Here is a 27,385-nt window from a genome sequence, read left to right as displayed (position 1 = left end):
TGCAACTGATGGCAAAGCTCACCATTTTCTGTTCATCTTTCTGCCTGCAGGAGTTGAGGCCATGTCTATTGCTTTGCATACTGCATGTGACTGTCATTCCCAGTTCACAGCCCATGATCATGTTAATGTTTCATTTTCATGAATTTTAAACACAACCAGTAAAATCCCAAACATTAATAAACAAGAGGAGAAAAAAAAACCTTTTGTCCAATTTTAGTCTTCAATCAACTGCATCATCAGAACAAAAACAGCACTCCAAGTGAAATAGTTCTGGCAGGTACAGTTTGATGGCTATTTTGTACCAGGTGGTGCTGGTTCATTATGATCCCAGTCAGAAAGGCACTCAGACTCTAAAGTGTAATTTGGAATACCATTTATTTGGGCTAATGCTATAGTGGAGAGAACAGTGTAGATAACCTTACATTCCTCTGGGTGCTGTGAACCCTGAGCCGTGCAGCATCAACCAGGTCTCTGAGCAAGGAACAGCATGGCACAGATCCTGCCCCTGGAAAAGCTACACCATAATTTGGCCATTCAAGCAATTACAGGATTTTCTTACAAGAAAACAACTCTATACCTTGTTTCTACTGCCAGGCAGAAGGATGTTCACACCAGAACCCCTTGCTGCCGTTTTTTGAAAAAGGACAGGACACACAGAGGGTATAATCACATGCCCCAAGTAGGAGCTGCTCTCCAGCTCCTCTGGGACAACCAACCTCATGGGCCAGGCTGGACAGACAGCACATTCAGCACAAGCTGGCTTGGCACATGGACCACTGATCCTGCTGGTACAGTGGTAACTGGCAGATAACAAAGTCAGTCACTGGAGCAAGTACTTCTAATTCTCACAGGTGATAATTCATAAAAATAATTTTCTGTATGTGGTGAATTGAAAACTAGAATTATCCACAGATTTCCAGTAATTTTCTTTTTAGTGTCTTCTCTAGCAGAGATGTCATAGTCTCTCTGTAGCACAGTCAATAGTCAAACCTGCCTTATTCACAAGACATCCAAGCAGCTTTTCCCCCAGCAATTTTTTCTTAACTTTTTTCTCCATAATTTATTCAGGACTTTGGAATCCATACTCTTTCCTCAACGTGGATGGTGTGAACTACACAATTAACATAAAAAAATTTTAATTAAATTTTCTAATGAACCTGATTTGCTAACATTATAGCTGTTAATATTACCACAAACATGTACATCTTGAAATACATTAGCATTTTTTCAGTTTTCTTTCCACTTAAAAAGAGACAACTTTTGTATATACAGATAACCTAACAATCCTATTGATAGCTGAGCACCCAAAAGATCACCAGTAAATACTGAAGTGCATTACAATATAGTTAGATTCTGTGGAATGGCACTGAGGAAAAGCAATTAATGTAGTTCACATATGAATCTCTTAATGGCAGGGACTTAATTTCTGTTTTGAACAGACTACAGTGGTTATTTGGCAGCTCATTGTTGTAAAAACAATAGAGTAGAAAAATGGAATTAAAACAAAATGGCCCAGAAAATGTAAAAAAAACCCCAAAACAACAAAAAATCCCACTACACCCCCACAAGTAAAACCCAACCAAGCAAAAAACCCCAACACTTGTGTACAGCTTTTCCTTTTAATTCTTTTCGCTGGCTTCTGTTTTTCCCGATTTAAATGACATGCTAAAATCCTTTGCCAGAACAGGATTTGTTTTCCACTCAGAATATAAATAGTTCCATTCAGGGCACTAGGTTAGCAGTCCACACTTAAATGTTTCATTAAAATGAGTGGTTTATATAAGCTTCAGCTGCTCCAGCTTTCAGTAAGTTAATCAAAAGGATCTTTACAAGTTATGCATAAAACCAGTACATGATTTTATATAGTCATACTCCTATTTAAAATTGTTTTTATAGGATTGAACTAACTGAGCAAAACCAGTAAAACTGAAGTTCCTATGCAGACTTAAACTTGCTGTGGAACAAAACCTTTGTTTTTCATACTTACCCAAAATAGCTTTAACAAAGTTACAGGACTAACTGCATCCACACCCAAAGCGTGAGTTATTTTAAGCAACTCTTCTGTTTTGATATGCCAGTCTGGATCTTTCCTTATCAAAGGCCTTACTTTCTAAACCTTTGAAGATAAGATTGACATGTAATCCATTAAACATTAATTAACAGCGATCACACTTAACCATGAAACCCTTGATAGCACCACATAAACTCTGAATTGCTCGAGTAGTAAAAAGTACGTTCTGATGCAACTTCACATACTTCTGCTTTTCTTGAAAGTTGTCTGAGATCTCAGCAACTTTATTTTAAATCTGTGCTTATTCTAATTTTGTTTGCTCACCACAGTTAAAAACATGTCTGAAGGGTAGTGAGGAGACCAGGGAGGGAAAACTGGCTCACAGTCTCACAGAGTGACTCACCCTTTCAGGAAGGAGCTTTAGTTAGACCCTGCTGAGGCTCAGCCTTAAGAGGTCAATCACTTTTCTCTTGGTCCTCCTTGCAAAAGCTTAATTACTCCTTGTTAGCCAAATAATAAGTATTTGTAAAGGAGGTTCTAACCAGAGGAAAGATTATGCACTTGAACCGTTACTAATTTTGTTTTATGCCATTGAGTCAGTTAAACTGACATCAAGGAAACAATTCAGGCACATCAGTAACTCAGCTTTCTGCTCATTGTTAGCCCAGAGAAAATCTTCCCGACCTGTGCCTAGACCAGTCTTTTTCATTCTCCACAGGAAAACTAAATGGAAGCAAACAGAAATTGAAGACCATTAAGCCAACTTTGCATCAAACTGTGTTTCCAGTATCTGCCATTCAACATTCATGTTTCAGTAGAAAATAAAACTGAAGCAAATGCTAGTGTTTGTGATAAATGTGTTCACTTCTGAACAGACTAGACCTGCCATAAAATATCTCAAGGAAGTGTTGGAAGTCACTGTCAAAACCCAGTAAGTATGTTTGATACTATACCATGACCCAGTCCTCAAGTCATCTCAGGAATTTGGTTTTTTTGTTATTTTAAGATCCTTCAAAAAGGCTCTTATGTCTGGCACTACACACGTGCTTCAAACATTGTCACTGAAACTATGTAGAAATTAAGCATGAAAATTGTTTTACATGAAACAGGAAGCAGCATTAGATGCTGAATCAGAATGGCAGCTCAGTCTCTCCTACAAAAAAAAAAAAGGTTAATTTTCCATTCACTTCTGAGATTTCTAGAGCAATCTTTAAAATTATTCCAGCAAAGCACACCTGCTTCACTATAGTTTTCTATTATTTATACACATTTGCACTAAACACGTATTTTTATTTAAACTTAACAAAAGAAACATAATGAAGAGGTAAAGTATTAGGTCACCTTTCAGTTCCTCCCTGGTAACACACATCTTACTCTACTTATAGTTGATAAGATATTTCTCACCAAGTCACAGAACTCACCATAGAACAGAATACCACAGATACCTCACTTGCAGAAAGAAGGGGAAATTAAATCCCATGTGTGCTGCAGTAACCACCTGATACTATGTTTTGGGATGGAACCTAGAAACAGAAATAATAAACAGAAAAGGCCATTTAAACTGGGGTTAATGTAGAAGACAGTCAATCAGAATCATAGAATCTTTAAGGTTGGAAAAGATCTCCACTATCACTGACTCCAGCTGTTAACCCAGCACTGCCCACATTCACTAAACCCTTTCAGAGGATTGGTTTAGTTCTGTAACTATCTAAACCATTTCCCTAAGTGCCACATCCACATGTTTTTTGACTTCTGGGGATGGTGATTCCACCACTTCCCTGGGCAGCCAGTTCCGATGCCCAATAACTCTTTCAGAGAAGTTTTCCTAATCCAGTCTAGACCTCCCCCGGCTTAGTTTAAGGCCATTTCCTCTTGTCCTATCACTGTTACCTGGGAAAAGAGGCCACCCCCCCACCTGGCTACAACCTCCTTCCAGGTAGTTGTAAAGAGCAATAAGGTGTCCCCCTGAGCCTCTTTTTCTCCGGGCTGAACAACCCCAACTCCCTCAGCTGCTCTTCACAGGACTTGTGCTCCAGACCCTTCCTCAGCTTTGCTGTGCTTCTTCAGACTCACTGCAGTGCCTCAGTGTAGATTCTATCATTTCTTACAATAATAAAATCATTAAGGTTGGACAAAACCTCTAAGATCAAGTCCATCCCTCTTGTAGCAAGAGGCTAAAGCTGAACACAGCACTCGAGGTGTGGCCTCACCAGAGCAGAATACAGATGGACAATCACTGCCCTGGTTCTGCTGGCAACACTACTTCTGATCCAAGCCAGGATATCATTGGCCTTTTTGGCCACCTGAGCACACACTGGCTCATGCTCAGCTGCTGAGAACCAGCACCCCCAAGTCCTTTTTCACCAAGCAACTTTCCAGCCACTCTTCCCCAAGCCTGGGGTTGTTGTGACCCAAGTGCAAGACTTGGCACTTGGCCTCATTGAATCTAAATTGGCCTTGGAGGATTGATCCAGCCTTGACTCAATGTCTACAAGACCAAACAGAGTTTAAAATCCCACTTGCTATGGAATGGATCAAATATATATAGGGAGATTCTGCCCTAAACATCCTAACACCTAAGTAGATGAGAGTGAAAAGTGGAAATCACATAAGGTTGGTGAGAATACTAAAGATCTGAAATAGGAAATATTTCTCCTGCCCCCATTTCATCCCTATCTTGCAAAACACCTTGCCTAAAAGACTTCAATTAGTGGTGCCTTCTGCTGTCTGCAATTCAATAGATGAGCAAGATCTCCATCAGGATGCAGGCTGAACACACGGAATCTTTGCCTGTGCATCAGTGATAATCCAGTAACAGCAGCAGGCTTTATGTCCACTAGCCCACTTGTCTGGCAGCAGCCCTAGGGAGACATGGAAGATCATTAATCAGAATCAAGCCATCTTTCATCTGGAGTCAAACAGAAATCAGTTTAGACCAGCATGATTATTCAGATGTCATGCTAAATACTGATGGTGAGTATTATAAGGGAGTCAAATGACTGGCAGAAGGAAGATCTTTAAAACCAATTCATATTTCTCAAGACTATCCAGAGTCTCAGTTCATTTTGATAGAATCATAGAATCGATTGGGTTGGAAAAGACCTCCGAGATCATCGAGTCCAACCCTTGGTCCAACTCTAGCCCATTTACTAGATCATGGCACTCAGTGCCACGTCCAATCTGCGTTTAAAAATCTCTAGGGATGGTGAATCCACCACCTCTCTGGGCAGCCCATTCCAATGCCTGATTATTCTCTCTGGAAAGAATTTTTTTCTGATCTCCAACTTAAATTTCCCCTGGCAGAGCTTAAGCCCATGCCCCCTTGTCCTATTGCTGAGTGCCTGGGAGAAGAGACCAGCCCCCACCTGGCTATAACTTCCCTTCAGGTAGTTCTAGACAGTGACGAGGTCACCTCTGAGCCTCCTCTTCTCCAGGCTAAACAACCCCATCTCCCTCAGCCTCTCCCCATAGGACTTGTGCTCCAGTCCCTTCACCAGCCTTGTTGCTCTTCTCTGGACCCGCTCCAGCACCTCAATATCCTTTCTGAACTGAGGGGCCCAGAACTGAACACAACATTCAAGGTGTGGCCTCACCAACGCAGAGTACAGGGGAAGGATCACTGTCCTGGTCCTGCTGGCCACACTATTTTTGATACAGGACAGGATCCCATTGGCCTTCTTGGCCACCTGGGCACACTGTTGGCTCATGTTGAGCTTCCTGTCAATTAGTACTCCAAGGTCCCTTTCTGCCTGGCTGCTCTCCAGCCACTCTGTGCCCAGCCTGTAGCGCTGCAGGGGGTTGTTGTGGCCAAAGTGCAGGACCCGGCACTTGGCCTTGTTGAACTTCATCCCATTGGAATCAGCCCATTTCTCAAGTCTATCCAGATCCCTCTGCAGAGCCCTCCTGCCTTCCAGCAGGTCAGCACTCCCTCCCAGCTTGGTGTCATCAGCAAATTTGCTGATGATGGACTCAATCCCCTCATCTAAATCATCAATAAAGATGTTAAACAGGACAGGACCCAATACAGACCCCTGGGGAACACCACTGGTGACTGGCCGCCAGCTGGATGCAGCTCCATTCACCAGCACTCTCTGGGCCTGACCCTCCAGCCAGCTCTTAATCCAGGAGAGGGTACACTTGTCCAGGCCATGGGCTACCAGCTTTTCCAGGAGTATATTATGGGAGACAGTGTTAAAGGCCTTGCTGAAGTCCAGATAGACCACATGCACAGCCTTCCCCTCATCCACCAGGTGGGTCACCTGATCGTAAAAAGAGATCAGGTTGGTCAGACAGGACCTGCCCCTCCTAAAACCATGTTGGCTGGATCTAATCCCTTGTCCACCCTGAAGGTGCTGTGTGATAGCACTCAGGATGAACTGCTCCATAACCCTGCCAGGCACGGAGGTCAGGCTGACAGGCCTGTAGTTGCCAGGGTCCTGCTTGCAGCCCTTTTTGTGGATTGGGGTGACATTGGCCAACCTCCAATCATCTGGGACCTCCCCAGAGAGCCAGGACTGTTGGAAGATGATGGAGAGCAGTTTGGCAAGCTCTTCTGCCAGCTCCCTCATCACCCTGGGATGGATCCCATCTGGTCCCATAGACTTGTTAAGCATGTACAACCTCAGATCTCTGAGCAATATGTTAAACAGTAATAAATTGCTTCCTGTTTAATTAGGCACAGCAATATTCTCTCCTTGGGGCACCTCTCTTTCCTCTAGCCCAATCCCATTATACTTTGGGAAGACAGCATCTTCATCCAATTCCAACTGTGTAGACAGAAGCAGGACCTCTATTTCCTGTGCACAAAACATCTTCCTGCTCTCTCTGTGCTGTGCTTCTTGAGCCGAGACCCTCTGCCATCAGCTTGGCTGCCATAGCCAGGAAAGCTGGCAGTGCTACTGCAGGGCATTCCCACAAGTTCATGGAAAGAAGGGTGGGTTCAGGGCTTTTGGTTCTTGCTCTAGACCTGAGTCCTCAAGCCCAGTGATATTTGTAGGTAGTGCACACACAGAGGTTTATTAAACATATATACATGTCACAAACCGAATCACACAAACAGGGACTTCATGAGGATGCATTTTCCAAGTCTATGGAACCAAAGGGGTGAGCGTGGATGACACTTCCCCGAGCTACTGCTGGCCAGAATGCTCAGTCAGTACTGCAGAACAAGATCACAGTCAGGGTCGAGTGTCATACCAGCACACAAACACTTAAAGACGAAAACCTAATGTACAGTTAACAGCTTTGTCCAGCAGGTGTTGCTGGAGACAAGAAAACACATTCAGACAAGGTCCAGCTGGCCAGACTTTGGGAGGGTGTCAAACACTGATGGTGCCCCAGATCAGCAAGAAGTGTGCAACTAATTATACTTTTATTCATGAAACTTTTCAATGTTATAGTCTAAAGTAATGCAAGATATGACATTGAAATCCTACTTTTCAATATATGAGCAATGCCTAACTCCATTTCTAAGTGGAGGTAAAATTTGCTATAACTTGATAAAAAAACCAAGTTGACAGCTGTTCAGGCTCCACATTTTACTACTTCAGATACAACACAACTAGTAAGACAACAGGATACTCAGAAACTGAAAAATTAACCAAACCCCACAAAAAACCCCTAGACAACCGCTGTGTGTCAATAACAAAAACAAAACAAAAAAGGAGACAAAGATGACCATCATAATTGTAGCTGGCTAATCCTATGTGAATTCACAGCAAAAACTGATGGGAATTTGATATACAATATATGAAAGTAGAACCAACTTCAGTTATGCTACAGTTTCCACCTGGAAGGTGCTAACTTCTCTTTGCAGACACTCCTTATCTGACTGTTGGCCTTCATGGCTGCAATGCACCAGGATTTTGCACAACTATGAGTATAGTTTCTAAACAAAGTTTTCTTCAAGTAAATCCAGTTGTATTTTGACAGTAATGGCATAAATAGAATTTCATATTGTATTTGAACACCAGATGTAACTCAGTATGTTTTTAAATATAGCAGTTATGATTCAATGATAAAAGTTTAGCCTGCAAAGCCATCAATGTTTCTATAGTCAATGGAAAGGTTTGATTACAAGATGAATTATCTAAAAAGTGAAACAATCCTTGATACTTGAAATTCATATTAAGAAGTTAGGGGGTGTTAGTACTATTTTTGTTTCCAACAAAAATTAGTTTTGTACAGTCAAATGGAAGACAATTCCTCCACAAACAAATAATTTAGATGAATCAATTTCAGAATATTCTTTTGGAAGGCAGCATTTGCCAATGTTGAATGGTGTCTTGTCTTAACAGGAAACTAATTCTGCAAGAGCTTTATTCCACCACACCACCCACTCTTTGGGCACAAGACGCAGCGAGACTAAGCAAGACTAGGCAGGTATTGTATCATTAGAAGATGGAAAAGACAAAGGAGCATACAAATGTCTAGAGGTGAGGATGTGAAATACCTGCTTTCAAGTACTTTTACATTCTCTTTCTACAAGTTCTTCAAGAAGTCACATAGCCTGATAAAAAAAATTAAGCGACTCCGCTAGTTCTGTATTGGAGAGTTAAGCAAGATGAATTCATGAGAATGGCAAATATTAAATGTAGCTTTCTGAAGAGCACATTTGCCACCCAACTCTAATGCTCACTTCTTAAACTGAGATATAGTTTTCTTCTTAAAGTGCTGAAGCTCATCTTGTTACATTATGCTTGGTGGAATTTCTTCAATTGACATGTGACTTTCCACATTTTTGAGAGGTTAGTAGCTGTTTCGTCCACCTGAAAAGGTTTTGCCCAAGTCTTGTTTGTGCAGTAAATTTGTAAGTTATTAAAATTACTGTAAGATTGTTTCTATTGAAAAACAAATCCCCATCAACATGAGTAAAAATAGATATCACTTCTTACTCAGCAAGCATCTGAATGATTAGCACTGATGCTGGGAATATTCACGGGAAGCATTAATACACAGTTTCCTAGTTTTCTGCCTCTTCCCACTGGACACTGTTGCAGCATCACCACTGGCATCAGGAAGGTTCATGAAAATTTGAGATAACATTTCGTCATCCTCACTGCCCCCATAAACTACATAAACCTCCTAGAGCTTCTTTTAAAACATTGTCATTGGCACAAGGAGAAAGTTACACCATCTAAAGTCACTTCAGCTGCATGGTTTAAGCTGGGCCTCCCTTCCATGGCACACAAAACCTGGGACCAGTAGAATAGGCCCATAAATCCTTTATGTTGGAAAATATCCTTAAGATCATGGAGTCGAACCATTTAACCCAACACTGCCAAGTCCACAACTAAAAACCATGTCTGTAAGTGTCCCACATACACAGCTTTTAAATATCTCAAAGGATGGAGACTCATGTATTTCCCAATAGTCAATCTAAATCTCCTCTGGCACAGCTTGAGGCTGTGTCTTCTCATCCTGCCGCTGGCTCCCTGGGAGAAGAGACTGACCCCTACCTGGCTACAGCCTCCTTTAAGGTAGTTGTGGAAAGTAAAAATGTCTCCCCTGAGCCTCCTTTTTTTCAGGCTAAACACTCCCATCTCCCTCAGCCACTCATCAGACTTATGCTCCCGACCCTCCCCCAGCTCCACTGCCCTGCTCTGGACTCACTCCAGTGCCTCACTGTCTTTCCTGTAAGTGAGAGACCCAGAACTGGACACAGAACTGTAGGTGTGGCCTGACCAGTGCTGAGTACTGGGGGATGATGACTGCCCTAGTCCTGCTGGCCACACTATTTCTGATACAGGCCAGGATGTCACTGGCCCTCTTGGCCACCTGGGCACACATTGGCTCATGTTCAGCCAGCTGTCGACCAGCACCCCTGGGTCACTTTCCAGCCACTTTCCCCAGCCTGTAGTGCTGCCTGAGACTGTTGTGATCCAAGTGTAGGACTGGGCACTTGGCCTTGTTGAACCTCATGGACTTGGCCTCAACCCATTGATCCAGTCTGTCCAGATCCCTCTGCAAAGCCTTCCTACCCTCCAGCAGATGGACACTCTGACCCAGCTTGGTGTCACCTGCCAACTGCCTTGAGGGAGCACTCAATCTCCTCCTCCAGATCATCAGTGAAGGTGTTAAACAGGACCGGCCCCAATACTGAGCCCTGGGGAACACCTTGGGTGACGGTCCCCAGCTGGATGTGACTCCAGCCAGCCAGCCAGCTCTTACCCCAGCCAAGAGCACAGCTCTGCAAGCCCAGTGTTACTGCACATGGCTTGCTGGCACAGCAATACCCGTGCTATGTGACAGGCCCCTGGAGTGGGTGATGAAAGAGCACCTAAGTATCATAGGTAGATCAAAATTTCTTACACTCTAGGGGAAGAAAGGTTTAAAGTTCACTGATCCCCCACCAACTGGTATTTCAGTTTAGAAGCATGCTTTAAGAAAGGTCTCATTTAACGTTGATGAACATTAAAAGACTGCAACAAATCAGGTATGCAAAGTTCTCACAATGAGGCAGGACAATCATATAAACTCAAAACTGAAAGGTATTGCAGCACATCAATTTTTACTGATAACTGCATATTAAGTTACCTACACCAAGCCTCCAAATTTCAGTCATACACAAATCAGAGAACTCTTACAAATAAAAAATTAGCAGTTATCTTTTGCTCATTGTAAAGCTGAATTTTTAGTGTTCAATTCAGATACAGCTTCTCTGATAGTCACCTGCAACTCTTTAATACAGCTATTTAAAAACTTGCACAAGACTGATCTATTAAGTCTTTATTTATTGTATCTCTTTACATTTGCATCTATACCACAGAACATGCTGGTTATTGTGTTCCCAAGAGTATTCCAATTACTTTCACTGTTTTCTTTCCAACGTCTAAATAAGCAGTTCCCATTCTCCGCAATTCAAGAATTTCTTCCTTACCTCAGGGTCTTTTGTGTAGTTTTTAGTCCTCCATCTTCACTCACAGGTTCCACTCCAACTCTTCCAGGTGTTTCATCTTCCTCAGTGCAATACCATTCCTGAGGCTGCAGAGACAGACTGCTATAGACACTGACACATGAACTAACAGCAAGTGTGTGATCTCAGTCTCACTCCCATGAGGGGGAACCACAAGCACTAGGCATGAGTGGGAAGCAGATTTAATCAGGACTTGCCATAGTATACCCCTAACTTGGTATTTGATTTCCACAACTACATAGTTCAATAAGTGTTAGACGATACTAAACAAACAAAACTTTAATATTCAAATTCAACACTAGTAAGAACAAATAGCGCACAAATGGGAAACATTGTTTAGAGTAAAATGAATGAAGAGACAAGCCAGTAATTACAACAGTTCTTCTGTCAGCCTAGGTTCAGTATCAGCACTGGTTCCGATGGCCACATTTGTTCCACATCTTGGAACTTACAACTGAACAGTTAAGATGTGTTTGTTGGCATCCCAGACTGCAGTTTCAGCATAGTACACTGTAAGCATGATCGAACTTATGTACATAAACAAGGAAAAACAACCTCAACACACTAGAGAATTATTTACAATTATTCCAACATGAAAAAAACCAAACATACAATAGCCTCAAGAATGGGCAACTGAAGGAAATATGAACATTTAGAAAACCTTATTAGAATTACAAAACATCAATAGCAAAGACATTAACAATTGCACTACACTAATACAGAGTCCAAATATTAAATTGGTGCATTATTTCACAATGCACTAGCTTTGAGAGAAAAATGCTGCCTTCACTAAAATGCAGCTTATATTTGTTTCACTTAATTGTTTTAACAAGAAGCCTATTAACACAATAATGATTGTTTTAATGCTACAGTTTACAGCAAGGACAACAAACTAAATATAGCAGCAGTTCCACATGGCACTTAATACCACAGGTTTCTAAGCTGTGGTTTATGCAATGCCTACAAAGTGCTCCCAGTTGAATACACAAATAAAATTCACAAAAGTCTACCTGACATCAGGTACATTGACTGTAGGTGGCCTTAAAGCCTGTTTTTCAAAATTTATTCCCCACTGCTCCAAAAAAAAACCTTAACTATCAAAGCAAGGCCCCCTCCCTCCTTCTTAAAGATTAGGGATATTGCTTCTTATTACAATGCTGTAACACTACAAAGCAGCACACCACTACAGTGGTTAACCCTGGGACAACAGAATATCTAACAGTGTAACCGAAAGGCTTATGGACCAACATCCAGGATCCTCTATGGACAAAAGGGTAACCGAGTCCATTAACTCAAATGGTTAATACAGCTCTAAGCAGCCATATAGTACAAGTAAAAACCCAGAAGCAATAGATCTAAAACTAGTGACACTGATCAGACAGGGTAAGAAACCAGGAACTGAATGCTTCCTTCAATTCATTAGGCTTCAGTCCAGCAGAGATGCTTTAGCCATCTCAGTAGTATTTTCAGACTTCATAGTTAGTATATGGTAAGACTAAGTGAGCGGTTCATTTTCTTCCCAATGAGTCGAGATGGTCTATTTTGCGTTGTCGATCTCGTTGTCATTCTGTCAGTGAACAGCGCTCGCTCCTCGGCTGCAGCCTTTGCCATCTGTGCCTTCTTCAGCTCTCTGCAAGACATGGACAGCGTCACACCCGGCAGTATTCGCAAGGAATACAGGTGGATCACAGCAGGAGTGCTTCCAACAAACTACAGCGGCTCAGAACTTAAGACTTGGCAATTTAGGTCATACTAAGGTGGTTATCATTCACATCCACCTGTTTACAACCCAGAGGACAGGCCCATTACTTCTCTAGATGTTCTTTCTTTTGAAAAGCACAGGAGGAAATGAAAAATTCACTCAACTTAGATTTTGAAACCTAGCCTGTTATAAGGAGCTCAACACTTAAATTACCAGGACACTGTAGCGTGCTGTTCACTTCCTAGCACAACTCATGCGTTAAACCAGAGTTAATTACTGAGGTTTGCCCAAACGAAGCATATTCAGCCACAACTGAACTTCTGTGGGAGACTCAAAACAGACACACTCTTAGATTAACACAGATGTACACAACTGGCAACAGACAACGCAGGAAGCATCCTTTCCATTTTGTGTATCCACATCAAAAGCTTAGCACAACCTATATTTTTTCTTGCTTAACAAAAATTTAAGCCTGCAAGGCAGTGTCACTGAAGGTAGCTCAGGCCATTGTCCCTGTGCAACATTCTGCCAACTGTTCTGTTTCAGATAATTACCAACACTCAGGATGAGGACAAAGTTAAATAAAACTCAGGACAGAAGTAAAACAGTCCAGCTAGAGAGCAAAGCTATCTTTATGAAGGGTTGCCTCACATATTCTATCTATCAAAGAACTTTCTCTACTGTAAGAGAGATTTGTATTCCCACTTTGCATTGGACTGCAAAGCTAGATCAAACTTCACAAGCTTGTTGCATATTGGTGTGGGTGTATTTAGTTTTAAGTTACAAGTCTTAGTTTAGAAAGGCTATTCCCATTACTGTAAGCTAAATTATTATTCATTAACACCCATGCCCCCTCTAATCATTCCCACATTAACACTGTGTCCGTTCACTGCAACCAATTTTTCTCAATTTTTTCCCCAATGTGCTTTTCACTGTATCAGTCACAAATGCACGTAATACATGTGCTCACTCAACCATTGCACCATTACCAGGAAATTAAGTTTTACAGTATCTTTCCATTCTTCCCTAGAAATCTTGCCTTCTTCCCTCCTCTGAAGAGGATGACATAGTAGAAAAGCTGCGTTTCCTTAAAGGATTCTTTTCACTGAAGATAGCTGACATACACAAGTGGTATCTTTAATGGGTCAAAGGCAGGAATTAAAAAAACTCAAAACAACCCTCCAAATAACTACCTGGAACACTATGCCACACATTAAAAATCACTGTGTCTAAGTTTTCTTTTTAAATCATTCTTGGATTTATAGTTATTTTATAAGGACGTATCCCACTTCTTGCCAGGCCAGAAGCAGTTTTCACAAAATACCAGCTTTGCCAGGTTTTTCTTTTCTGTGATACAAAAATATGTTGTTTTTATACAAGTAAGCAACTTACCGTAGCAAACCTGTCCTTTAAACTGCACAAACTGTCAAATTCTTACAAATTACACTGAAAGAATAAGATTATAAAGATAACCATCTAAACCGGTATGTCTGGCTGTGGTCAGACTGTAGCAATGGCAAGATAAGCAGGTAGCAGTGGAGTGAACCTGAACATGAAATTAACATCTTCATTCAAAACAAACCACTGAAAGAAATCAGCGTTCCATATTCCCTCATAAAAGCCTGTCTATTATGCATAACACGTGCAAAGTTAACTGCAGTGAAAGATCCAGATAATTGCTTCTTAATTTACTCTTTCTCTGAAACCTAAGCAGAAATCAGACTTTCCTAAAGGGAATCTCTTCTTCCAAACTTTAATACAGAGTTGATTAATGTAGAGTTGAGTGTTTGAGAAAGGGGTAGGACAAGATGACTTCCTGATACAAATGATTCTTTGGTTACCCAGTAACACTGCTGTGTATGAATCAAATAAGCCCAAAAACATTCCTGATGTACTGTTTCATGTATGCTCAAATTAGGTCATTTAAATCACATTTTTCAACATATTTCAATGTACAGATGACACAGGAAAACAGATTCAAATGATATAAGTTAGGCTATCCCTGAAACAAAAGTGTGCATTGTGCTTCATGTTTTTTTAAACTGTATGTTTTGTATGCCTTGAATACCAATAGCTGAGATTCCCTTGAGTGTCCAGCCATTCCTTCTGTTGAGACAGTTCCCTGTAAAAGTCCCTGACCCACTGTGTACTCTCAGGTATGTACATACCTACAGATTTGTGGACCTCATGCAGGAACAAGGACACTCCTGTTTTACTATCACTTTACTACCACGTGAAAACCTAATAGAAATTAAGCCATATTTAAGGACCCCAAGGAACTACTTACTTCTGCAAGAGTGAGTTTTTGAATTTCTCAGCATTCAGTTCTATCCGGAGCTGCTCTGCACTCTTTTTTGCGGCAGAGAGAAGCACTGAATGCTTGACCAGTGCCACAGCTGAAGGCCTTTTCTCTGGGTCGGGATTAATCATAACCTTGGGAAAAAGAAAATAAGGCATTCTTGTTAAGGCAAACAATGCAATAAATTACACTTATCAGTAAGCCACTAGTACAAGAGTTCTTACTTTTAGTAAGTCTAGTAATTCTTGAGAAAGCACTTGTGGTATTCTAGGTAGTTTTCCTTGCCGAATTTCATGCCATTGGTCCCCATTAGTTGGAAGTGGTTCAGCTCCAGCAGCACAGACAACAGTCAGAGAGAGAGCGAAAATATCTGCTTTTGGCAAATGAGTGTAGTTCTTGGAGAAAATAGAGAAAAATAAATTTAGTAATTTTTCTAAAGAAAACAGCATGCAGACCTAACATCACTGTTTTCCACAAACAGTTACCTCTTGTAGGACTTCATTTGCAAGAAAACGGCTGTCGCCTTCTTCCACTTGAGGACTGGATACTCGGGTTACATGACCAAGGTCACCTGCAAAAAGAAAACAAAGTTATTTTTCAGAAGACAACGAGATGATGCAATTCCTTTGAGCACAAGTGTGCTGCTTCTCACCTATTTTAAATATGACTCTATCAGATGACCAATCATCATCATCACCTTCTTCTAAAGTTATACTCGGGACTGATGTCCTAGATATGAAAATATTACCTGAAAAAAAGAGTAGAATTGTTAAAAAAACATTTCTGTACAATTTCTAATCCACCTACAGTGAAATTCGAGTTTCCCTACAGCTTGCTTTAGTAACACAGAAGTTTTACTTGTATGTATTATCAAGTTCATAGACTGAGAAACTGTCCTGCTGTGGCCCCCTCTGCTGGGAAGGCAGCCAAGTGTGATGCAAGTAGAGTCAATTACGCAAAAAGGGCCCAAGATAAACTCAACAGTTTAGGTCTGCTAGCCAATTTTACAACTGACATCTTTGTACTGCTATTCAGAACTTCAGTGAAGAATTTACAGTTAGTAAGGTGTGGCTAACTGCTCATTTTTCTACAGAAGATTAAATTAACCAAGGAAATTGTCAATACAGAGCAAAGCAGCTACAAACTTACTAGGTTTGATATCCATGTGTACCAGTGACATTGAATGAATGTACTTTAAACCTCGAGCCACTTGAAGTAGCAGGTCCTTCAGCTCTGGTTCAGTGAAGTAACGCATATTCCTGTAATTTTCACTTATGGCATCTGCTAAACTGCCACCTAAAACAACATTAAAGAAAACGATTATTTTTTTTACATCAAACAGTTGATAAAGTAAGGACAAGTAGCTTCCAAAATTGAACGATTATATCACAAAGAACTTGCCAACAATATACCGTAAGGGTAAAATCTCCCTTTTTTAATGGAAACTCTCTAGCAATTTTCTCTATTGCAGCTTGTACTGTTGTACAAGGGAACAGTTTTGCTGCTCACAAACACCTCACTGTACTTCCAATGTGCTTGAACATGTACAATGTGGTCTGCAATTTTGTATAGTTCTTGCTTCATATATCTGATATGCCTTTTCCAACAGATACTTGAAAGATGGGATGAGTTATGAGTAGGGTAATCAATTCCTAACTAGTGCATTTTGTAGATACCTGTGTATCTTAAAAAATTAGGTTTTTTGAAAGCAAGTTCAGAACAAGCAATAAACTTTACTTACCATTGCAATATTCATTCTGTATAAGCATATGATCATCTTCTGCCCATGCAGAGTAGTACCTCACTACATGAGAATGCTGTCCCAAAACTGCATGTGCATAGACCTCTCTTAAAGCATTCTGCCTGTTAGTCACAAAAAATAACAGCACATGTGAGTATTATCAGGTGAAATAGCACAATTTCTTATTATAATAGTTCAGTGGCACCTTCAGGGAGATTTGTACTTATATCCGAACAGCTACAATAATTGACATTGCATTAAAAGACTAAGTATGTGGAGCATCAAAAAAACCACAGCTTGGTGCAGATCATCCTTAAGGAAGCTGCCTCTTCCATTACGTAATTGCCAACCAGTAGCAACAGCAAGCTTTGAGATGCATCACTGAAGTTGTGGGAAAAAAATTTTGGTGATCTTAAGTCAAAAGTCTGACTGAATTTAGCATTCTTACCTTTTTGTCTCTAAGTCTGGTATGCAGCTTTGTGTAACTCAAACTCATGGAGTTTTATATTATAACTATTAGAACAGTGTGGAGAAAAGTCACGAATCACAGGCTCATTCACAAATGCCAAAAAAAACCCCAAACATCTCAGTGTCACTCAAGCTGAAAAGCATAAGGACTTAGTTGGGAATATTGTTTTCATGTCTCAAAGGATCACCACTGGAATTTATTCATACAGAACCTCCTGCCACTAATACAAAGAAGCATTATTCTTACTTTTTAGCCGAGAACAACCTGTTTCCACACAGAATATTGGGACAAACATCTGCTAGCAGAAAGGCCAATTAGCCTTTTCCCCACAGTACTGCACAGTATTTGGGGACGTGGGTGGGGAAGGCAAAAAGTAAAGTGACTTCAAAACTGTATCTGTTTTACATTTGTTTTATACTTTTAAATGCCTTCTTGTAGACACCAACACAAAGGAACACATGTGAAGAAGAATCACCAAGACGAGACTTTTATAATAGCAGGAGGTACTCACTCATCCACTGAGCCAGCTAAGGGTTTCTTGGATCGTTTTATTGCATAAATGCAGCCATCTAACCTCTTCACACATTTAAACACAGAACCAAATTCACCAGACCCAATCTTCTCCAGTTCATGGAATTCGGTTGCATACCGTGACTTCATATTACTTTCTGTTATTGTTATCCTCTGCAAAGATTGGAAGGAAAACACTTAGATCTGCACATACACAAACTGCAAATATTAGTATCGAGTTCTACAGATTAATTACCTTAGCAGGTCTCACAGTTTCCTCTTCAGGCTCTCCATCACTTGGTTCCATTTCTTCTCCACAAGAGCTGAAATTCACACCAGTTAATTTTGCAGAAATAACATGGCTTAAATAAACTTAAAACTGAAGTCCAGCAGCTGCTGATTTTTTTGAGATCCTATTCCACCTTAGTTTAACTAACTGAACACCAGACATCTGTAAGTGAAAACCCATAAAGGCACCATACTAACTTCTCTGTAATTTCTTTCTTCATGCTTCATATTACCATTTAATGTGGGGTTTTTCCTCCTCAAGACTCTGTGCATAGCTCATTCTGTGAAGGAAGAGCCCTGTAGGACACAGCCTAGTCTGTCCTCTCTGTACACTAATTCAAAGATCTGGTGCTAAATGGTTATTTCATTGTATTGTGCATCTCAAAGCACACACTTTAAGAGCTGCATTATACATCATTGACAATTTGCAAGTAAAAATACTTTCATAGAAACAATTTGTCACAAAAATTTTGCAGCTAAAAGTAGCTCTAAATAGAAGCTTAACAAGTTACTCACTCATTCCAGTGTATCCTCTTCCTCCTCCGACATTTTCCTTCAGAGTTGTGAAGGAACATGGAATCGGGAGTAAAGGGATTGATGTTCACATGAGGTGTTTGTCTGAAATCTTCTCCTTGCTTCTCTGATTTCCCAACATTCATAAAGAGCGAGCCTCCTCGAAGTTTGACTGAGCTGGAGCCCAGGCCTTCTGCTTTAGAAAGCAAGCTCTGTATTTGTTAAAAAAAAAATAAATTACATTGATAGCCTTGATATTGCCTTGGACATAAAACAATCAAACCATCCTTTAAGCCATCATTACAATATTCTCTAATCAAAGCTTGGCTCAGTTGTTTAAATATCTACATTTCCATCAAAAGATTTCAAATAAACTATTATGCTTTGTTCTCCACATAAAAATAGTTCAAGCAAACACTGAATGTTAAAATAATTTTTAAAAGACAGGAAAGATGATGAGAACAATTTTTTTCTGTCTTTAATTGTATCATCACCTAAACGTCTTGGACAATTTTTTGTCCATGAAATGAACACAGATGAAACTCATGGACCGTCCTGTACTATATTGCCATGATTTTCACATATGAGACAGGCAAGTTAGGTCAGATGGAAGTTATCTTTGGTGACCCCAAATTTGGGTGACCAACTTAAATAATTAGCAAATAAAAAATTGAATATAGATGCACAGGTACATCTTCATGAGCGTACAAAACATTGTTCAAAAATCGACAGCTCTACAGCACTGTAAGTTAAATATCCAAAACTGATCTTTTGGGTCGTAATTTGCCAGACGAGGCATTTTCCTGGCACGTGATAAAACCCCTCCCAGTCACATTGGGAAGTTTGCACTTGCCTCTCCTTCATCCTGGTGAGGATGCCAATGACTGGGTCACAAGCAGGAATATTGCCTTACCCTAACAACGCTCTCCAACATAAAGATGTGACATTTGCCTAAAGCACCCTAGGAAAGAAGGCTCAGTACACGGGGAGTCTCAAATGCACCTCACAAATCCACACTACATACAGACCTTTACATCCTTCAGACCTGTGTGTTTCAGGACACATTTGAGTACTTCCACTGGATACCTTAACCAGTCGATTCTTCCAGATTTCAAACATAATCTCTCCAAGATAACCTCTGGATTCTGGGCACCTAATTGAAGAATTCCACTGAACTGCTGTGTTAAGACCTTGTAGTGTCACAACCCACAAGACTTTTCCATCTCTGAAGCGTCTGCTCCCGACCAGCATAAAATCATCACCAATTTTACTATTTTCAAACTTGTACCACTGATTTCTACCAGCAAAATTTCACTGGAGAAGGAAGCCGTAGAAAACCAATTAACAAGGTTGCCTTCCTTGCACCTTAAGTCAGTTTTTTTCCATCTATGGTCTATAGACCCCTGGGAGATTATCCCCGGGGATTATCCCAGGATTACTTCTAAAGGGCTTTATAAAACGTAATGAAGAAAGGAAGCCAATTACCACTAGATTTAAATTCACTATAAAGTGTTTTACATGCGCGTCAAAAGTTTACATGCGAGTTCAAAAGTTGAGATGCCTTCCAAAAGTCTGTTACTGAGAGTTAAGAGCTGCCCATCTACACCTGTATGCTTTGGAATCCATCAGTTTAACAGCATGGGCTACTCAAATATCCTTTTACATCGGATGCAGGAGGGCAGACACTGAACCAACACTGGCACAAGCCACAACAGCAGCAATGCTCCGACAAGGGAGGATCACAGAATCGACTGAATTAGACAAGACCTTGAGACCATCGAGTCCAACCTATGACCGAGCACACCACCATGTCAACTAGACCTTGACATCAAGTCTGTCCTTAAACACCTCCAAGGACTGCACCACGTCCCTGGGCAGCTCGCTCCGATGTCTGAGCAGCCTTTCCGCGAAGGAATTCCTCCTAGAACGTGCCAGTTCACTGGAAGACGGGCAGGGGGCGGGGGGCAAAACCACAACTCAAGCTTCGGCTTTCCGGTTACACACTTAAAAACGCGCACGCGACGCTACAGCGTTTCTTTTAGTACTTTAACCACGCCCTCGTTTTTTAAACGTATTTTCCACAGAACACGTCCAAACTCGGAGCACGTGTATATTTCTAAGTAAATAATAAATATAAAGAGGTTTATTGGGCCCGCCCGTGCCCGGTGTGGAGTCGGAGCGGCCCAGCCCTGCCCCGCCCAGGCCGGTCCCGAGGCGGTGCCCGCCGTTACCCGCGGGGCCAGACGGGGCCCGGGCCGGTCCCGAGGCGGTGCCCGCCGTTACCCGCGGGGCCGGACGGGAGGCCGGGGGCCGGACCCGAGCACGGTGCTGCCGTTACCCGCGGGGCCGGACGGGGGCTTGGCCCGAAGGGGCGCCGTCGCCGTTACCCGCGGGGCTGGACGGGGGCCGGGCCCGAGGCGGCGCTACCGCCGCTGCCACCCCGCCCGCAGCTCACCTTGGGCGTGTGCGGCGTGTCGAAGAGGCGCAGCTTGCGCAGGGTCTTGTGCGGCGGCGTGCCCGGGTAGTCCGGCAGCGGCGAGCTGGGCTCCTCGCCCCGCGCCCCCCGGTACGCGCCGGCCGCCGGGTGCGGCGGGGAGCGCTCGTAGCAGCGGCGGCCCTTGTTCGGGGCCAGCGGCGAGGGCGAGTCGAGCAGGAAATAGGCTCCGGGCGACTTGACCGGCGAGGAGCCGAACCCCTCCTCCTCCCACGAATCCCCCTCGTCCGGCAGCGGCGCCGCCGCCGGCTCCATCTCTTCCTCTTCCTCCTCCAGCAGGGGCGGTTCGCTCCGCGCCGGGGTGCGCGCGGCCGAGAGCGGAGAGTCCGCCTCCTGGAACGCCGAGTCCTCGCCGGTGCTGTTGGCGCTGCTGCTGCCGCCTTCCTCCTCCTCTTCCTCCTCCTCCTCCTCGCAGTCGCTGTGGCCGCTCAGGAACAGCAGTTTCTGCCGGATCGGGGCGGCCGCCCGCCGGGCCGAGACGCGCCGGGGCGGCGCTGCCCGCTGCAGGCTGAGGAAGCTCATGGCGCCGTCCCGTCCCGCTCCGCTCTCGCTGCCCGCGCTCCGCCCGCGTGCGCCGCCGGCTCGGCTCGCGCTGCCCGGGAACGGCCCCGCCGCGCGCCGTTCGGACTCCGCGGCTTTCCCGCGACCGTTGGTCACGTGGTGCGCACGCCGGCCAATCGCGCCCGCCCACCGGGTTTGAAAACACGGCGCGCCGGGGCGGGGCCGCGTCACGGGCGGCCTTGGCGCGAGCGCGGGGGCGGGCCTGGCCGGAGCCCCGCCCCGGGGGCCGCGCGGACGTGTCGGCCCGTGCGGCGCGAGACCGGCGCCATCTTGGCCCGGGCCCGCCCCGCCACCCGGGAGCGCCCACAGGTCCGGGGCCATGGCCCAGGGACAGCGCCCCGGGGACAGCGCCCGCCCCGCCCGGGGACAGCGCCTGCCCCGCCCGGGGACAGCGCCCGCCCCGGCAAGGGGCACGGCCCAGGGACAGGGCCCTGCCCATCCCTGAGGCCCGGGAGCTCCCCCAGTGCCGCTCCCCGCCTCTGTTTTTCCCCTCTGGCTACTAGAACTGAGTGTGCGAACATCTCCATCATAATATAGTCATAATTATTAAATGTATAATAGTAGTACAAAAACTGGCCCTGCAGGAGTTCTAAAACCGGACTTTTTTAGGCTTAACCAAAAAGAACCCCCAACTGGTACGCTGATCCAGGTGGTTTGCGGTGCAGTCCAGCGCAGGAGCCTCACACCCTCGCAGCCCTCCTACCCGGCCCTTGCAGACGAACCCGTTTGGGTTCAGCAAAGGGTATGGACAGCAGGTGCCATTTATCTGCCGGGCTGTCTCCCTACAGCCTCCACCCCTTTGCCTCCCGGCTTCATTTCCCATTTTCTAACACTCAGCAAACACACCCTTCAATCTCATCTTAAAATGAACCCCTTAGGTAGCAAAGGTCATGAAAAAACAGCCCCAGGAACCCAAGAGAATGTCAGGTGTCCATCCCTGTTGAGTTCCTCTGCTTCCCCGGACCCTCCGGGAACACGACATTCCCTGGACAAGCACGTGGCAGGGCTGAGGGCACGGGGATGCTCAGGTGCTGCAGCACAGCCCCCGTTCTGCCTCCCCCCCAAAAGCCTCCTTGCCTGGAAGACAAATCCTCATCTGCTGCCCATGGCACACATTCCTCAGAAGAGCAGCACCTCGAACTGGAGTCTGAAAGCTTCAGAGCTGAGGAACTAAAACCCCTAAGCCTGGTGAAAATAGGTATTTGTACTTAACCAGGTTTCCTTAGTTTGCTGCTCTCCTGTCCCTGGGCCCCCTGTCCATGGGCAGAAGCCTCAGGAGCAACTTCCGACACCACTCCAGGTCCTGTGGATGTGCAGATGTTCCTGCTGAAGGGCAGGCTGTGGTCAAGAACATGGCTTGGAGTCTCTTTTTTTGCTGTCTCCTGTAACAGGACACCTGTATCTCCAACAGATTATTACTGCACAAGCCTTGTTTTAAGGCTTCCATAGAAACATTTCTGCTGAAATACCACATCCTTATGTACTTGTCCCATTTCCAGTGGTCTGAAAGGTTTTGACAGTTTTTGTTTTCAGGACAAGCAGTGGTGAGCCACAGGTAGACAATTTTTGAGATTTACATTTTGGAGAAACCACCTGAAAAATAGTTTGAGAAAAATGAAAGGATGAAACTTAAGAAAATGGGATTGGGCAGCATTTACAGAGATATGGCTACATCAAGCCAAGCATAAACACACTTGCTGTGCAATAATTTACAATCACAGTACCATCCCATTAAAAAGCTCATTTTAAAAAGTGAAATGCAAATACTAGGTGAAGGATAAAAGTTTTAGAACAGATGATGTAATAAGCGGCTATTAAGAAATACAACCTTCCTATCTCAGTTCATAGCCCACAGAGGGAGATCCAAATCCCTTCTTCCTAAGTGACTCAAAACTTCCTGGCCACTATTTGTGGTTTGCTTCAGTCATAAATGAAGTTTCTTCTTCTTTAAAAAAGTTTAAAGGATCAGAGCATTGGATAAATCCCTCCCCCTGTAATAGCAAAGCTGCAGTTTTCTTCCCAAACTCAACCTAAATATAAGCTATGCTGCTTTCTGGAGTCAACAGGCACAGGTATTTAGTGAGAGCAAGTGGCAAACAAACTCAGAAGGCCTGTTATACAGAGTTTAACTAAAGAATTGCCAATCACTGGAACAGTTTTGGTGGGACAAAATCCAAGTGGAACAATTGAGAGCTTGTGCAGAGCAAGAAGTATTTCTGAAGAGAATACAGATATGAGAGGAATGGAAAAAAGGAACAGAAAAATAAGGAAACAACAGTAACATAATTATTTTAAGAGAAAGTTTATTTCCAAACTGAAAGCAAATAAGAAAGGGAAGTACTGAATAAGTATCTACCTAACAGAATGCATAACTGGTATAAAAGGGCCACATTCACAGGCTGTGTACGTGCTGTTCAGAACCTGCATCAGTTGTTGCTTTGCTGTGGTCTGACAGGACCATAAATGGTTGTGTTGAAGAGATGATTTTTTGCCCACACTGAGTGTGGCAACTCTGCTCCCTTGTCCCCCCTGACACCTGTAATTAGCATTAGGAGACCTGTGAACAGCCTGACTAAAAAGCACCACAGAGCCCGTTCCCCCAGACAGAGAGCACATTAGCGATGAGACAGGAGGAAGACAGGTGAGTGAGGAAGAGCTCTACTGTCTTCCACTGTACCATTCTCTCCAAGCCAAGTTCATCCCAAATTCTCAGGCTGATTAAATTCGAACTTTGAGCCACTACATATCTTGCAAACCAAAGCCCTGATTCTTCAAATAGATACAACAGCACATAAACTCCTACCCAGGCAGTGCCTGACTGTTACCCCTACAAATTTGAGGGGTTTAAGGATTTCCATGATATATCTGCAAAACCGGCTTCTAGTTGTTTTTCATTTATTTTAATAATAATATTTGCTTTTAATTAAAAAAATCCATATGGTGCACTGAAGATTTTGCTACCAGAAATAACTTATCTGGGGCAGTACACACACACAGGCAAACCGGCTTTTAAGTAGGACTTTTCAAGCTCATGGGAAACTGTTGATCTTTTATGGATAGCAGGGGAACCCAAACAATGCTGAATGGGGAACAAATGGATCAATGGCCCATTTGTCTGGCTGCCAGAGAAAACTGCCACAGAAGTGGATACAGTGACATCTTGTTGGGATTCCTGCACTTGCAAGTTCATCTGCAGTCTTGCAAGATCACTTTCATCAAATTGGAGGACTTCTGCCAAAACCTGGATGAAACCCATTCTGCATCAGTCAGTACAGTCTATGATGAGTTGATCTTATCATGAGAGGCATAAATGGAGTGAAAAAGCAGAAGAGGAGGAAGATCAAGTTGCTTAAGTGACAAACAGAAACACCACAGCCATTTGTGCCGAGATTTTTGATGTAAAACTGAGAGCAGGGACAGATCTTTGCTGTTCCCAGCTCTTCTGTTTGGGTTCAGCAGGTACACGGGGACCTGTGTGCCCGTCACCAGTGCCACTGGTGGCATTGCCATGTTCACACAAGGCCTCACATATAAAGGCCAGCAGATCTCAGTGCCAAGTGGGAGATGTTGCCTCCAGGCCACTGACAGCTTAAAGATGACCAGTTCAAAGATTATTTTATCTGGGGTTGTGCTGTTAGCACCTGCTGTTAGCTGGCAACCTCTTTCTTCATTACAAGGCTCAGAGTTGAATGGGTTCCCCATCAAAAATGGACTTTGCACCCAAGGAATGTGCCTGCAGGTGATGCTGCCGGTCTTTTCATTATTTTTGCCTATGGTCTGCAGTCAGAGAGAGCATTTCTCAAGGATGTGTTCACCCAGGAACTCTAAGTAATAAGAGAACAAGGTCGAGAATAGAACAGGGAATTTGATGGCACATGGGATGTTTCCCCAGAGTAAAGAGCAGCTTCTGGGCCCAAAATCTGGGAATTTAAAGGAAGATCTGAAGACACTCAAGAAGTTACAATGCACAAAGCACAGGGTTTGCTGGGCAGTCACATACAATTCAGTAATTCCCTGTAGCTATGAGAGCACACACTCCTAACAGTTTTAGTGACTCCCTTTTTGCCTGCGTGCCTGCCTCAACACTTGAGATCTCTGCTTACCAAGAAAATGGCAAAATAATCTGTTCCTGAGAGTTGTATTTAGGTAAAAAATTTCCTCCAAAAAATCTGAAACATGGAAGAGAATGATTGTCATGACTGAAACCAGGTACAGAATGTCCCATTCCTGTGTTGAAGTCAAGTTAAAATGATCAAAATAGAAAGATTTTGTACCAGCAATTAAAAACTTCAAAATGTCTAATGCATAGAAATTAAGTAGCCACTACACTACTAATTACTTCTGTCACTAACCTGCTTCTTTTTTCTCCTTCAGGGAACATGCAAAAACATAAGAGATACTCAGCCTTTTTTCAAATCTACTACTAGTCTTCTAATAATCTCTTATGGATATCATTTAAGGTAAGACATTTTACAAACATTTTTAGATGTGCAGCTAAAAAGATAAAAGCCTAGTAAGAGTTTCAAGAACCTCAGCCATCTTCCTACTAACACTGACCTCAGGAATCTACATACATTCAAAAATCTGTCTGTCGCTGTCTTGAATGCATTTGTTTAAAAACACAAAGCCACTAAAATCCTGTCTGTCCCACAAACCATTCTTGTACTTTCTGATTTTTCAGTCATTACAACCTATATTCAAATCTGCTACATCAAAGCAAAAAGCCCACTGGAGATGCAGCTCTGGGACATTTTTTTATCTCTAGGATTTTCACATCTTCTACAGCCATGTAGCAGTTTCTCTTATGCCAGCAGACCCACCAGGCTTTGGGAACTCAGCCTCTTTTCCTTGCCTCACTGAGGTACCTGTTAAGGAACCCCTCTACACAATCAAGCAGTTAACATGAAGAGCCTAAAACTCTCCAGAAAAATAAGTTAAACTCAGCAGCCAGTCAACCTAAAGGCTGATGACAGATTTAAACAAAGCTAAAATGCTGGGGGTTTGACAGTAACATAAGACACTTTCTTGTTACAGAAAAAATTCCACACAATCACTTGTCCCCTGAAAATAAAATGGTTTGTCCTTCCTTTGAGGAAAATGCTGCAAATAATCTAAACAGAACAAAAGTAATCCAAATAAAATTTCTTACTGTTTCAGAAAATGAGATGGATTGGATTTAAGGGGGTCACATTTCCAACAGAGATAAATACACAGACTAAGACAAAATGCTTGATTGTTGATAGAAGTCTGCATGTTTACTGGGATAATTGATTATTATGTTTATTGGGATAATTAAAGTCTGCTTTGAATATAACCCTCAGTTGAAAAAGTCTGGTATCACCCTACTCCTGATAGGGTAAGGTGTCAACCACTTACTGCTAATGGTGATGGCCTAATTAGACCGTTAGATTCTCCTTTGGCCAAGAGAGCTTCAATAGAGAATGAAAAATAGAATCAAAGGATGCCACTAATGGGATGTTTTAAAATACACATAACACAACAATTGTTTCTATGCCTCAATTTGAGTGTAGTTTACTATTTGCAACAAAAGAAATGAAAGTGGCTCTTTACTTTGTTCCGTTGTGATAGGAGTCCACGCTCTGGAAGGTTTTTATCAGTAGAGCATAAAATAGTTTTGGGAAATACGGTGTTCAAATATGTATTTTGCAAATAATAATAATAAAAAAGGAGTACCTTACTATAAACAACCAGCTGGAGTTTGAATTCGTGCATCTGCAAAGTCAAGGCAATTTCCATCTTTTTCAAGACAAAAATGATGCATGCTGAATAAATAAAATTTTTAAAGCTCCAAACAACTGTAAAGTAATAGCTGAGCAGGACACAAGTTACTCATAATTTCCAGTTTCCTTAACTCCTTTCCTT

At 42.9% G+C, this 27,385-nt stretch overlaps 1 protein-coding gene across 2 annotated transcripts; it reads right to left on the bottom strand.

Annotated features, from left to right (window-relative positions):
* Positions 1-11,129: 11,129 nt before the first annotated feature.
* Positions 11,130-21,583, bottom strand: WEE1 (WEE1 G2 checkpoint kinase). 2 transcript variants are annotated; one of them, XM_071558950.1, is made up of 11 exons: positions 20,903-21,583; positions 18,451-18,659; positions 17,903-17,969; positions 17,648-17,820; positions 16,668-16,789; positions 16,076-16,222; positions 15,579-15,674; positions 15,412-15,497; positions 15,151-15,321; positions 14,915-15,060; positions 11,130-12,555 (listed from the first exon to the last, which is right to left on the bottom strand). In XM_071558950.1, exons 1-11 carry the CDS (start codon positions 21,461-21,463, stop codon positions 12,405-12,407), a joined length of 1,929 nt encoding a protein of 642 aa, XP_071415051.1. In that variant the 5' UTR covers positions 21,464-21,583; the 3' UTR covers positions 11,130-12,404. The 2 variants fall into 2 exon arrangements, with proteins under 2 accessions (XP_071415051.1, XP_071415052.1); XM_071558951.1 differs by lacking the exon at positions 20,903-21,583 and adding an exon at positions 19,476-19,579.
* Positions 21,584-27,385: the final 5,802 nt, after the last annotated feature.

This window comes from Pithys albifrons, chromosome 6 (genome assembly GCF_047495875.1).
Source record: "Pithys albifrons albifrons isolate INPA30051 chromosome 6, PitAlb_v1, whole genome shotgun sequence".
NCBI lineage: Eukaryota > Metazoa > Chordata > Aves > Passeriformes > Thamnophilidae > Pithys > Pithys albifrons.
Note: the sequence above shows the minus strand (reverse complement) of the source record. Positions and strands in the feature narration are given on the sequence as shown.

What these genes read in the sequence shown, in the direction of transcription:
- WEE1 (XM_071558950.1), bottom strand. Translation starts at nt 21,463, where the DNA reads ATGAGCTTCCTCAGCCTGCAGCGGGCAGCGCCGCCCCGGCGCGTCTCG. An exon ending in AAACTGTGAGACCTGCTAAG is followed by an intron (nt 17,821 to 17,902) that starts GTAATTAATCTG and finishes CAATCTTTGCAG; the next exon opens with AGGATAACAATAACAGAAAG. An exon ending in AATTACTAGACTTACTAAAA is followed by an intron (nt 15,061 to 15,150) that starts GTAAGAACTCTT and finishes CTTTTTCCCAAG; the next exon opens with GTTATGATTAATCCCGACCC.